General features: G+C 52.3%; 2 protein-coding genes across 2 annotated transcripts in view; both read left to right on the top strand.

The window, feature by feature from the left end:
* The window catches only part of LOC119971162 (polycystic kidney disease protein 1-like 2), a 164942-nt gene extending 164297 nt beyond the window's left edge, over window positions 1-645 (top strand). The window contains exon 44 of the mRNA XM_038806358.1: window positions 331-645. Within this exon, the coding sequence (XP_038662286.1) occupies window positions 331-429 (99 nt within the window). The 3' untranslated portion in view covers window positions 430-645. The remainder of the gene's footprint in view (window positions 1-330) is intronic.
* A 4279-nt stretch (window positions 646-4924) lies between these two features.
* LOC119971161 (glycine cleavage system H protein, mitochondrial-like) overlaps window positions 4925-12633 on the top strand; it is a 20647-nt gene continuing 12938 nt past the window's right edge. Inside the window, exon 1 of the mRNA XM_038806357.1 lies at window positions 4925-5135. Within this exon, the coding sequence (XP_038662285.1) occupies window positions 4991-5135 (145 nt within the window). The 5' untranslated portion in view covers window positions 4925-4990. The remainder of the gene's footprint in view (window positions 5136-12633) is intronic.

Raw genomic sequence — 12633 nt, 5'->3', positions numbered from 1 at the left:
ATAATTTCAGCAAGACCTCCCTGCTCCTGCACTCGAATCGTTTCACTGTGAAGGCGAACATACCATTTGCCTTCTTTACCGCCTGTTGTACCTACATGCTTACCTTCAGTGACTGGTGTACGAGGACACCCAGGTCTCGTTGCACATTCCCCTCTCCTAATTTATGGCCATTCAGATAATAATCCGCCTTCTGATTTTTGGTACCTCGCATTTCAGAAGCACTGGCTTGGACAGGTTGGGTTGAATGGGTTTTTTCCGTGTCCAAAGAGTATTTTTAGGAAAATATTTAAATATCAGAAGGAACATTTACTTTTTTTTGTCCCCTTTTAGGCGTCTGAAGAAGAAGAAATTGTTGACTTAATGCTGACAAAACTGTGCAGCTTCTTGGGGGTCAAAAATAAGAAGGCTTCCTCTCTGTCAGCAGGGTGACCAAAGCAAACACCTTGGATTGGGACTTACCAGCTAACAGCAGTTCACATTCTACAGTGTGTAACTTCTTTGATAATGAATAATTTAGTAGATTGATTTCAAGAATATCTATAAATATAAATACAACTTGTTACCAATTGATATTCAAAGTAAACCTCTGCATGTTTGTTTTGTTGTATTGAATCAATGTACCTAAATAAAATGTAATGAAAAGCATTCAATCATCTCGAGTTGACTTTCGGGTTATCAGTTTCTATGTGTCACGATATTTACATACTTACAGCATTCAGTATGAGAAACTAGGCACCAGATTTGATTGGAACATAATCCTTTCCCCAGCAGTGTTCAACTCCACTCCAGAATCCGCACTGAATCCTGAACTAATCCTTAGCAGCCACGTATCTAGAACACAGAGTCGTCCATTGTTCGTCTCAATCTCGGAGACTAAAAAGGTGTTGGTGCGGGGAATGGTTACAAATTTACATTCATCGAGTGGTTTTTCCGATCTTAGGACGTCCCAAAGCACACTCAGGCCTATTTTGAGATCAGATTTGATTTGGCCAGAGGGGACTGGGAGCAGGCACTTTTAGGTAAATCTGTGACAGAATAGTGGGACGCAAGAAGGAAATAGGGAGAGTACAGGGCCAACGTACTCCAATCAAGAAAAGGACTGGGACCAACAAATCCAGTGAATCCTGGATATAGAGGGATATAGCATTGGATAAAAAGAAAAAAGGGAAGCTTATGGCAGATGTCAAGGACTCAAAACAGCAGAAGCCCTAGAGGAGAATAGAATGTGTAGGAGGGAATGTAAAAAGGAAATTAGGGGAGCAAAAAGGGGACATGAAAGAATGCTGGCAGGTAAAATAAAGGAAAATACAACGTTTTACAAGTACCTTCAGGATAAAAGAATAACTAGTGAAAGAGCAGGGCCCATTAAGGACCACAGTGGTGATTTGTGTGTGGAGCCGGTGGATGAAGGAAGGGTTCTAAATGAATACTTTGTGTCAGTGTTCACTCGGCAAAGGGACAGTGTGGGTGCAGAAATCAGGTAGAAGGACTGCAATAAAATTAAAGAAATTAACTTAGAGAGAGAGCAGGTTCTGAGTGGTCTGGCAGGCTTAAAAGTAGATAGATTTCCAGGAGCGGATGAAATCTATCCCAGGTTGTTGAGTGAGGCAAGAGAGGAAATAGCAGGGGCATTAGCAATGATTTTCAAATCCTCTTTGGCCACAGGAGAGGTGCCAGAGGACTGAAGGACAGCCAATGTGGTACCATTATTCAAAAAGGGAGGAAGGGATAATCTAGGAAACTGACAGGCCAGCCATTCTAACCTCAGTGGTGGGGAAACAATTCTGAGAGGCAGAATTACTCTGCATTTGAAGAGGATGGGATTAATCAAGGACAGTCAGCACGGTTTTGTTAAGGGGAGGTCATGTCTGACCAACTTGGTTGACCTTTTCGAAAAGGTGAGCAGGTGTGTAGATGAGGGCAATGCTTTTGATTAGATCCCACAAAGAAGCTGATAGCAGAGGTAAGAACACATGGGATTCAAGAAAATTTGGAAAATTGGATCCAGAATTGGCTGAGTGGCAGGAAGCAGAGGGTGATGGTCAAGGTGTATTTTTCTGACTGGAAGCCTGTGTCCAGTGGGGTCCCACAGGGATCAGTGTTGGCGCTCTTGCTGTTTGTGGTTTATATAAATGATTTAGACTTGAATGTGGGAAAGATGATGAGTAAGTTTGTAGAAGACATGAAAATAGGTGGGGTGGTAAATAGTGAGGAGAATAGCCTTCAATTACAGGTGGATACAGATAGGCTGGTCAGATGGGCTCACAAGTGGCAAATGGAATTTAATGCAGATAAGGTGATAATGTGAGGTGATACACTTGGGCAGGACAAACAAGGCAAGGGAATACATGATAAACAGCAGGTTCCTGGGAAACACCGAGGATCAGAGGGACCTTGGTGTCCATGTACACTGGTCCCTTAAGGTAGCAAGGCAAGTGGATGCAATGGTTAAGAAGGCATATGGTATATTTGCCTTTATTAGCTGAGACATAGAGTTTAAGAGCAGGGAGGTTATGCTGGAACTGTATAAAATTTTAGTTGGGCCACAGTTAGAGTATTATGTGCGGTTCTGGAATCCACATTATAAGAGGGATGTGATAGCACTGGAAAGAGTGCAGAGCAGATTTACCAGAATTGTGCCTGGGCTGGAGAGTTTTAGTTATGAAGAGGGACTGGATAGACTTGGGTTGTTTTCCTTGGAGCAGAGGAGACTGAGATGGGGGGGAGCGGGCGCGGTGCTGGGGGGGGGGGGCAGGAAACATGATTATGATATATAAAATTATGAGGGGCATAGATAAAATAGACAGGAAGAAACTTTTCCCCTTGGTCGAGGGATCAATGACCAGGGGGTATAGATTTAAGGTAAGGAACAGGAGATTTAGAGGGAAGGTTTAGTGGGCAAGGTGCTGTTTATTTTCATCGGGGGATGATGATGAATCTGAATAAATAAATCAGGTTAGGGCACTGGAGACCATTAGAAGCAGTTTGAGGCTAGAAAGTGGGCAAGTTGGCATTTGAGGGATGGGGGTCGCATGGTCTTTCGCCCCCCCCCCCCCCCATCTCGATGGAGATTCTGCTCCGAGAGCCACAGGTTACTCAGAAAGGAGGTTGTGCTCATAATTAAATTTTAAGTAGTTTCTTAAGAACCAACAGTTTGAGAATGATACATGGAAAAGCCTGCCACGAGTGAGGGGTGAGAACGGTTTTACCAATCTGCAACATTAGTTTACAAATGGGTCATGAGATCCACATTATACTCGAGGCAGGTCCTTGGCACAGATATAACCAGCCTCTCCCTCCTGTTTCTCAACAAGCAAGCTACTTGGGATCTTCCCTCACAAGATTTCTATAAGATTTGATTTTTATTTAGGGATTTCTAATTAGATCTACTGATCATCAAATAATTTCTAGCACTGATGCTTCACAGGTCCAGGGTCCCAGGTTTGATTCCCGGCTTGGGTCACTGTCTGTGTGGAGTTTGCCTGTTCTCCCCGTGTCTGCGGGGGTTTCCTCCGGGTGCTCCAGTTTCCTCCCAAAGTCCAAAGATGTGCAGGATAAATGGATTAGCCATGCAAAATTGCCCTTAGTGACCAAAAAGGTTAGGTGGGGTTACTGGGATAGGGTGGTGTGAATTTATGTAGGGTGCTCTTTACAAGGGCTGGTGCACACTCAATAGCTGAATGGCCTCCTTCTACACTGTAAATTCTATGATTCACAGCTCCAGGGTCCCAGGTTCAATTCCCAGCTTGGGTCACAGTCTGTGCGGAGTCTGCGTGTTCTCCCTGTGTCTGCATGGGTTTCCTCCGGGTGCTCCGGTTTCCTCCCACAGGTCCCGAAAGATGTGCTTGTTCGGTGAATTGGACATTCTGAATTCTCCTTCTGTGCACCCGAAGAGACGCCCGAGTGTGGCGATGAGGGGATTTTCACAGTAACTTCATTGCAGTGTTAATATAAGCCTACTTGTGACAATAATAAAGATTATTATGTGAGGAAAAACTGTTTCATCCAGGGGGTGGTTGGAGTTTGGAATTCGCTGCCTGAAAGGGTGGTGGAGGCAGAGACCCTTATAACATTTAAGAAGTATTTAGATGTGCACTTGCGATGCCAAGACATACAAGGCTATGGGCCAAGTGCTGGAAAATGAGATTGGATTAGTTAGGTGGGTGATTGTTGACCGGCGCAGACACGGTGGGCCTAAGGGTCTTTTCTGTGCTGTAGACGTCTATGACTCTCAGTCTCAAAATGCCTTAATTCTTCATCTTTGCACCAAAGATTCTTCACTCTCACTTGTCTGTCCTCGATCTACCTTATTGTGTGCCCTCCTTAGCCTATGACTATTTAGTCAACCTCTGAAGATTTTTTTTCTCAATGGTAAGGTTGCTTCACATGACTTCCTCGCCTGCTTCATCATCAACACCTCTCTGCCCAGCTCCAAACCAGCCTCAACCGTTGCTCCTGGGAATGAACAGTACCTCCTTTGAAATGCACACTTTATACACAGTGATCTAAATCCTAACTTTGCCTGTCCCTTTCTCCCTGATTACTGCTTCGTGCCCCGGCCCGCTGACAGTGCATCTTCCCCATTCCACCCAACAAGGGTACCCAGCTGCACCGCCAGAGTGCCAAGACACCGGTTCAGCCTGCTCCCGCGGTAGTGACAGCTCTCTCCCGGGCCCCGTTCCATTCTACACCCGCTGAGTGACAGCTCCCCCCGGGCCCCGTTCCATTCTACACCCGCTGAGTGACAGCTCCACCCGGGCCCCGTTCCATTCTACACCCGCTGAGTGACAGCTCCCCCCCGGGCCCCGTTCCATTCTCCTCTCGCTGAGTGACAGCTCCCTCCCGGGCCCCGTTCCATTGTCCCCCGGCCGCCTCCCGGCCCCGTTCCATTCTCCTCCCGCCGAGTGACAGCTCCGCCCCTCGCGCCGGCTCCCGGGCACTTCCTCTCGTGCCGCCCCATCCGCCCGCGCTCATTTGCTGCTTTGCAAAGATGGCGTGGAGGTGCACCGTGTCGAATTTGCGAGTGGTGGCTTCCCTGTGCCTGCACTCCCCGGCCATCTGGCAGCCTCCGCACAGGACGGTACGGATCGTCTGGCCGCTGCGGAGCCTGAGCACCAGCAGACCGGCCCTCTCCGGTGCGTCTGCCTCTTCCAGACCTCTGTTTTTAGTGGGGAGGTTGTGGGGGTGGAGGCGTTTGCAGAGAGGGCAGCAGTAAGTTAAGCAGAGCAGCGGCTTTCCAGCAAAGTCAAGCCCAGATCATGTAGCAACTTTGCACTGTAGCGTTTTTTAAAATCTGAAGCAGAAAAATGCCGCTCTATATTTGGAAATGCTGGGCCTGGGTTGAATGTGTGTTTCCCTCCTGGTTTGATTATGCAGTTTATTGTAACGGTTTTCCTAACCCGAGCTGGTGGAGCATTAAGGTGAGAAGTTAAATAATGGGTCAACCAGGTGGCCAGGTTGCGGCTGTTATGTTTAAGTTTTGTCTTTTTGCAAGCAGCGTACTTAATGGTTCTCGCATAAACTTTGCATTCGCTGCTCGTGTCACCTGGGGATGTTTGTTGAAATACATTCTTTAAATCACATGCCATCGACTTTAATGGGTATTTTTAGGATGATTGATTGGTTGCGTTATCCGCTAAGGGAATGCCACGCACTTTGTCCTTCCAATTGCCCTCTGATCCTTTGTCCTTGCAATTGCCCTTCAATCTGGAGCCCTCCACAGTCCCACTGATTTTCATACCTGGCGCATTTGCTGCCTCTTTTACCTAATAGAATGCATTATGTGGTTGGAGTGAAAATGGAAGTCTCATATCAGAGCACTGGAATACTTAACAAAAGTTTATAGATGGGTGTGACCAAAGTCTAGAAAAACTTCATCATTAGCAAATAATTTGGTGATGAAATAAGGAATTGTGCATTTAAAACTAAATTCATGGCAACTTCTAATTGACTTGCCAATGAGTAATGGGTTTCAGTGACCCAGGAAGCAAAATAATACCTGGAGCATAAGGTCACCATAGTCCCAAGTGACCATAGGCTGCTTTTCCCTTTGAGGGGGAGAGCTGACTGGTGGTGGTTCAACCTGATGATCACCACACCTCAGGCAAGGGGCGTGGTTGAGAAGGCAGAGCCTTCATCAATACCCTCGGGCGGTGTGGAGATTGAACCTGTGCTGCTGCTGTTGCTCTGTAAGCGAATCAGCTGCACAGCCAACTGAGCAGAATGTAACAGTCCATATGATAAAATACTCTATTTTTTTCCAATTAAGGAGCACTTTAGTGTGGCCAATCCTGCACATCTTTGGGTTGTGGGGATGACACCCACGCAGGCACGGGGAGAATTCCACACGGAGAGTGACCTGGGGCCAGGATCGAACCCGAGTCCTATAATAATCTTTATTCGTGTCGCAAGTAGACTTCCATTAACACTGCAATGAAGTTACTATGAAAATCCCCATGTCGCCACATTCCGGCGCCTGTTCAGGTACACTGAGGGAGAATTCAGAATGTCCAATTCACCTAATAGCACGTCTTTCAGGACTTGTGGGAGGAAACTGGAGCACTGGGGAGAAGATACAGACTCGGCAAAGGCAGTGATCCTAGCCGGGAATCGAACCTGGGATACTGGCACTGTGAAGCAACAGTGCTAACCACTGTGCTCCTGTCCTCAGTGCTTTGATGCAGCAGTGCTAACCACTGTGCTGTATATTCTGATATATTTCAATGTGAAAATCACAAAGGCAAGTGATGATGAACCGCAGGAATACCTTACTTTGTTTAAACATATTGGTGAAAAAAGATATTGCTTACTTTGCATACATGTAGTGTAGTATGTATCAAAGTAATTCCCTTTTAGCTGTGTTGTGTAGAATTCCTCGTGTTTACTCTTGCGCACAAATATCCTGATCCTCCCCGTTGATTTAAGTGGTGTGGACGTTTAACTTGATGCTGTAATAATGTTGACAATATAGATACATTCTACTCTTATTCTGCTCTTTACTCAGCAAGTGGTAACTTGTGAATTTCAGAAAAGCTGTGGAGGCAAATCAATCTTCATTGGTTCAGAAATTGGTTAGAAATTATTGGGTCGTCAATTATTTTGTCGAGGAGACTTCCGGTGGCGGCAATGCGGAGCTAAGCCGCACATTCGGCAGCTCCCGCTGAAAACGGACTTTGGGGCTCTTTTCAGGGCCCCCAACGGAGCTGTATCGGCAAATCCCGACGTGGGAAGAAGACAGGAGTCGACCCCTACGGTCCTATGGTCCGGACCAGGAGTGGGGTAAGGAGAAAAACGGAGAAAGAACCCCTGAAAAAGCGGGGGAAGGAAGACAAAATGGCGGCCAGCGGAGGCCCGGAGGACTGGAGGCAGTGGGCGCAGGAGCAGCAGGTGACTCTGCTGCGCTGCTTCCAGGAGCTTACGGTGGAGCTGCTGGAGTCGTTGAAGGTAACCACCAGGGAGCTGATGGAGACCCAGACAGCCCAGGGGGCTGCGATCCGGGAGCTGCAGAAGCAGGCCTCCAAAAGGGAGGATGAGGCCGTGGCCGTCGCGGGGAAGGTGGAGATGCACGAGGCGCTCCATAAAAGATGGCAAGAGGGGTTCGAGGAGCTGGACAACCGATCGAGGCGGAAGAATTTGCGGATCCTGGGCCTGGCGGCCTATGTGGTGGTTATGTTAAACTCGCTGATGGGGGCTGGGTCCTTCCAGGGGCTCCTGGAGTTAGAGGGGGCCCACAGAATTCTGGCTAGGAGGCCCAAGCCGAACGAGCCGCCGCGGGCGACGTTGGTGCGGTTTAATCCGTTCGTGGATCGTGAGTGTGTGCTCCGGTGGGCCAAGAAGGAGTGGAGCAGCAATGGGAGAACACGGAGGTGCGGATCTTCCAGGACTGGAGTGCGGAGGTGGCGAGGCGGAGGGCCGGGTTTAACCGGACAAAGGCAGCGCTCCACAGACGGAGTGTGAAGTTCGCCATGTTGCAGCCGGCGCGTCTGTGGGTCATCTATAAGGATTGGCACCATTATTTTGAGTCCCCGGAGGAGGCGTGGGCCTTTGTGCAGGCCGAGAAATTGGACTCAAACTGAGGGTCTAAGAAGGGGAATGCTGTATAATACTGTACTTGTATTTGCTTGGTTTAATGTAAGATGTGGGTTGGCCTTAGGGTGGGTGGGGTGATGTTGATTTGTCTTTTCTGTATGGGTTTTTCTGTAGGGGTCGGGTGGATGGGTTCGGGCAGGGGGGTAAATGGGGAGTTCGGGGAGCTGGGCTGGACTGACAATGGGAGTTGCCCTAGAGGAGGCGGGGCCGGGCAGGGCGAAAGCGCGGGCTTTCTGTGGGTTTCCCGCGCTGGGAGATGGTGGGGGCGGAGTCGGGGCTGGGAAGCGCGGGTCGTTGCTGGCTGTTTTCTTTTCCCGCGCAAGAGCGGGGGCGGAAGGAGGACCCGTTGACGGGCACGATGGAGGAGGGGTAGTCCCACGTGGGGAGGTGTCGGAGGTAGGGCGTGAGTTGCCGGGGTCAGCAGAAGTTAGCTGGCTCACGGGAGTGCTATGGAGGGAGGGGTGCGGCTAGGAGGGGTCTTAGCCTTGGGGGGGGGGGGGGGGGGGGGGACCGGGTTGCTGCTGAAACGGTCAGGAAGGAGCTGGAGGACGCAGGGGGTGCTGGAGGGGGGGAGTTGCCGCCGTGGGAAACTGGCAGAGCGTGGGACGCTGGCCGGTGGTGGGCAAGGGATGGGGTATGGCTAATCGGCAGGGAAGGGGGGCAGGGAGCCCTCTGATCCGGCTGATAACCTGGAATGTGAGGGGTGCTGAATGGGCCGGTCAAATGGGCCCGGGTGTTTGCGCACCTGAAGGGGCTGAAGGCGGATGTGGTCATGCTCCAGGAGACACACCTGAGAGTGGTGGACCAGGTTCGGCTGAGGAAGGGGTGGGTGGGCCAAGTATTTCACTCGGGGCTGGATGAGAAGAGTAGGGGGGTGGCGATCCTGGTGGGGAAGAAGGTGTCGTTTGAGGCGTTAAATGTGGTGGCTCGCAGTGGCGGGAGATATGTGATGGTGAGAGTAAAGCTGCAGGGGGAGCGGGTGGTGTCGGTGAATGTTTACGCCCCAAATTGGGACGATGCGGGGTTTATGAGGCGTATTTTGGGCCGCATTCCGGACCTGGAGTAGGGGGGCCTGATCATGGGGGGGGGGACTTCAACACGGTACTGGATCCCCCATTGGATCGATCCAAGTCCCGGATGGGTAGGAGGCTGGCGGCGGCTAAGGTGTTGAGGGGATTTATGGACCAGGTTGGGGGGGTGGATCCCTGGAGGTTTGCGAGGCCAAGGGCCAGGGAATACTCGTTTTTCTCCCACGTACATAAGGCCTACTCGAGGATTGATTTCTTTGTCCTGAGCAGGAGGTTGATTTCGAGGGTGGAGGATGTTGAATACTCCGCCATTGCCATTTCAGATCATGCCCCGCACTGGGTGGACCTCGGGCTGGGGGAAGGGAGGGACCAACGTCCGCTCTGGCGCTTGGAGGTGGGGCTGCTGGCAGACGAGGAGGTGGCCGAGAGGGTTCGGGGGTGTATCGAGAGGTACATTGAAGCTACTGACAACGGGGAGGTCCGAGTGGGGACGGTCTGGGAGGCATTGAAGGCGGTGACTAGAGGGGAATTGATCTCCATCCGAACCCACAGGGAGAGGAGGGAGCAGAGGGAGAGACTGATAGGGGAGATGGTGAGGGTGGATAGGAGATATGCGGAGGCTCCAGAGGAGGGGATTGCTGGGGGAGAGGCGTAGCCTTCAGGCCAGATTCGAGTTATTGACTACCAGAAAGGCGGAAGCTCAGTGGAGGAAAGCACAGGGGGCGGTGTATGAGTATGGGGAGAAGGCGAGCAGGATGCTGGCGCACCAGCTCCAAAAGCGGGACGTGGCCAGGGAGATTGGGGGAGTGACGGATAAAGCTGGGAAGGTGGTGCGGAGGGGAGTAGATGTTAATGGGGTCTTCAGGGACTTCTATGGGGAACTGTACCGGTCGGAACCCCCGGTGGAGGGGGGTGGAATGGGGCGCTTCTTGGACAAGCTGCGATTCCCAAGGGTGGAGGAGGAGCAGGTGGAGGGACTGGGGGTGCCGATTGAGTTGGAGGAGGTGGTCAAAGGGATAGGGAGCATGCAGTCGGGGATGGGGCCGGATGGGTTTCCAGCGGAATTTTATAAAAGGTATGTGGACCTGTTGGGCCCCCTGTTGGTCCGGACCTTTAACGAGGCAAGGGAAGGGGGGGCTTTGCCCCCAACTATGTCACGGACGCTGATTTCCTTGATCCTGAAGCGGGACAAGGACCCTCTGCAGTGCGGATCATATAGGCCGATTTCCCTGCTAAACGCCGACGCTAAGCTGCTGGCAAAGATCCTGGCCACTAGAATAGAGGATTGCGTGCCCAGGGTCATTCATGAGGACCAGACGGGGTTTGTGAAGGGAAGGCAGTTGAATACGAACGTGCAAAGGCTCCTCAATGTCATTATAATGCCGGCCGTGGAAGGGGAGGCGGAGATAGTGGTGGCATTGGTTGCGGAGAAGGCCTTTGATAGGTTTGAGTGGGAGTATCTGTGGGAGGTGTTGGAGAGGTTTGGGGAGGGGTTTATCCGGTGGGTGAGGCTACTCTACGAGGCTCCGATGGCGAGTGTAGCCACAAATAGGAGGAGGTTGGAGTACTTTCGGCTGTACCGGGGGATGAGACGGGGGTGCCCCCTGTCCCCCTTGCTCTTCGCGTTGGCGTTTGAGCCCCTGGCCATGGTGTTGAGGGAGTCGGGGAACTGGAGGGGCCTGGTGCGGGGTGGGGAGGAGCATCGAGTGTCGCTTTATGCGGACGACCTGTTGCTGTATGTGGCGGACCCGGTGGGGGGGGATGCCGGAGGTGATGAGGATTCTTAGTGAATTCGGGGGTTTCTTTGTGTATAAGTTGAACCTGGGCAAGAGTGAGTTGTTTGTGGTGCATCCGGGGGATCAGGAGGAGGTCATTGGTAGGCTCCCACTGAAGCAGGCAGGGAAGAGCTTCAGGTACCTAGGTGTCCAGGTGGCTGGGAGTTGGGGGGCCCTGCACAAGCTCAACCTCACAAGGTTGGTGGAGCAGATGGAGGAGGAGTTTGAGGTGGGATATGTTACCGCTGTCACTGGCGGGGAGGGTGCATTCCGTTAAGATGACGGTGCTCCCGAGGTTTTTGTTCCTGTTCCAGTGCCTCCCCATCCTTATCCCGAAGGCCTCTTTTAGGAGGGTCAACAGGAGTATCACGGGATTTGTGTGGGCGCATGGGACTCCGAGGGTGAGAAGAGTGTTCCTGGAACGGGGCAGGGATAGGGGGGGGCTGGCGTTGCCCAACCTCTGTGGGTACTATTGGGCTGCTAACGCAGCGATGGTGCGTAAGTGGGTAATGGACGAGGAAAGGGCAGCATGGAAGAGGATGGAGGCGGCGTCATGTGTGGGCACGAGCCTGGAGGCGCTGGTAACGGCGCCTTTGCCGCTCCCTCCAATGAGGTATACCACGAGCCCGGTGGTGGCGGCTACCCTCAAAATTTGGGGGCAATGGAGGAGAAGTGGGGGGGCTCGATGGAGGCTCCGATACGGGGGAACCATCGGTTTGTCCCAGGGAGCATTGCTGGCGGATGTCTGGGCTGGCGCAGGGCAGGGGTTAGGAGGTTGAGGGATCTGTTTGTGGAGGGGAGGTTCGCGAGCTTGGGGGAGTTAGAGGGGAAGTTTGGGCTCCCCCCAGGGAACATGTTTAGGTACATCCAGGTGAGGGCGTTTGCCAGGCAGCAGGTGGAGGGGTTCCCCTTGCTGCCCCCACGTGGGGTGCGGGACAGGGTGGTCTCGGGGGTGTGGGTTGGAGGAGGGAGGATTTCGGACATATACCGGGTGATGCAGGAGGTAGACAGGGCCTCGGTGGAGGAACTGAAGGGTAAATGGGAAGAGGAGCTGGATGAGGAGATTGAGGAGGGGACGTGGGTGGACGCCCTGGAGAGAGTGAATTCCTCCTCTTCCTGTGCGAGGCTTGGCGTCATACAGTTCAAGGTGCTGCATAGGGCCCACATGACTGGGACGAGGATGAGTAGGTTTTTCGGGGCGAAGACAGGTGTGCTAGGTGATCGGGGAGCCCAGCGAACCACGCCCATATGTTTTGGGCGTGCCCAGCGCTGGGGGAGTTTTGGAAAGGGGTAGCAAGGACAGTGTTGAGGGTGGTGGGATCCAGGGTCAAGCCAGGCTGGGGACGCGCAATTTTTGGGGTTGCAGTGGAGCCGGGAGTGCAGGAGGCGAAAAAGGCCGGTGTTCTGGCCTTAGCGTCCCTAGTAGCCCGGCAGAGGATTTTGCTTCAATGGAAGGATGCGAGGCCCCCAAGTGTGGAGGCCTGGATCAATGATATGGCGGGGTTCATAAAATTGGAGAAGCTGAAATTTGCCCTGAGGGGATCAGTACAGGGGTTCTTTAGGCGGTGGCGGCCTTTCCTGGACTTCCTGGCGGAACGGGAGGGGAGTAGGCCGGCAGCAGCAGCAACCCGGGGGGGGGAGGGAGAGAGAGAGAGAGAGAGGGGGGGGGGGGGGAGAGAGAGAGAGAGAGAGGGGGGGGGAGAGAGAGAGAGAGAGAGGGGGGGGGGGAGAGAGAGAGAGAG

This window comes from Scyliorhinus canicula, chromosome 9, assembly GCF_902713615.1.
Source record: "Scyliorhinus canicula chromosome 9, sScyCan1.1, whole genome shotgun sequence".
Lineage (NCBI taxonomy): Eukaryota > Metazoa > Chordata > Chondrichthyes > Carcharhiniformes > Scyliorhinidae > Scyliorhinus > Scyliorhinus canicula.
This window is presented reverse-complemented; position numbering and strand designations above follow the sequence as displayed.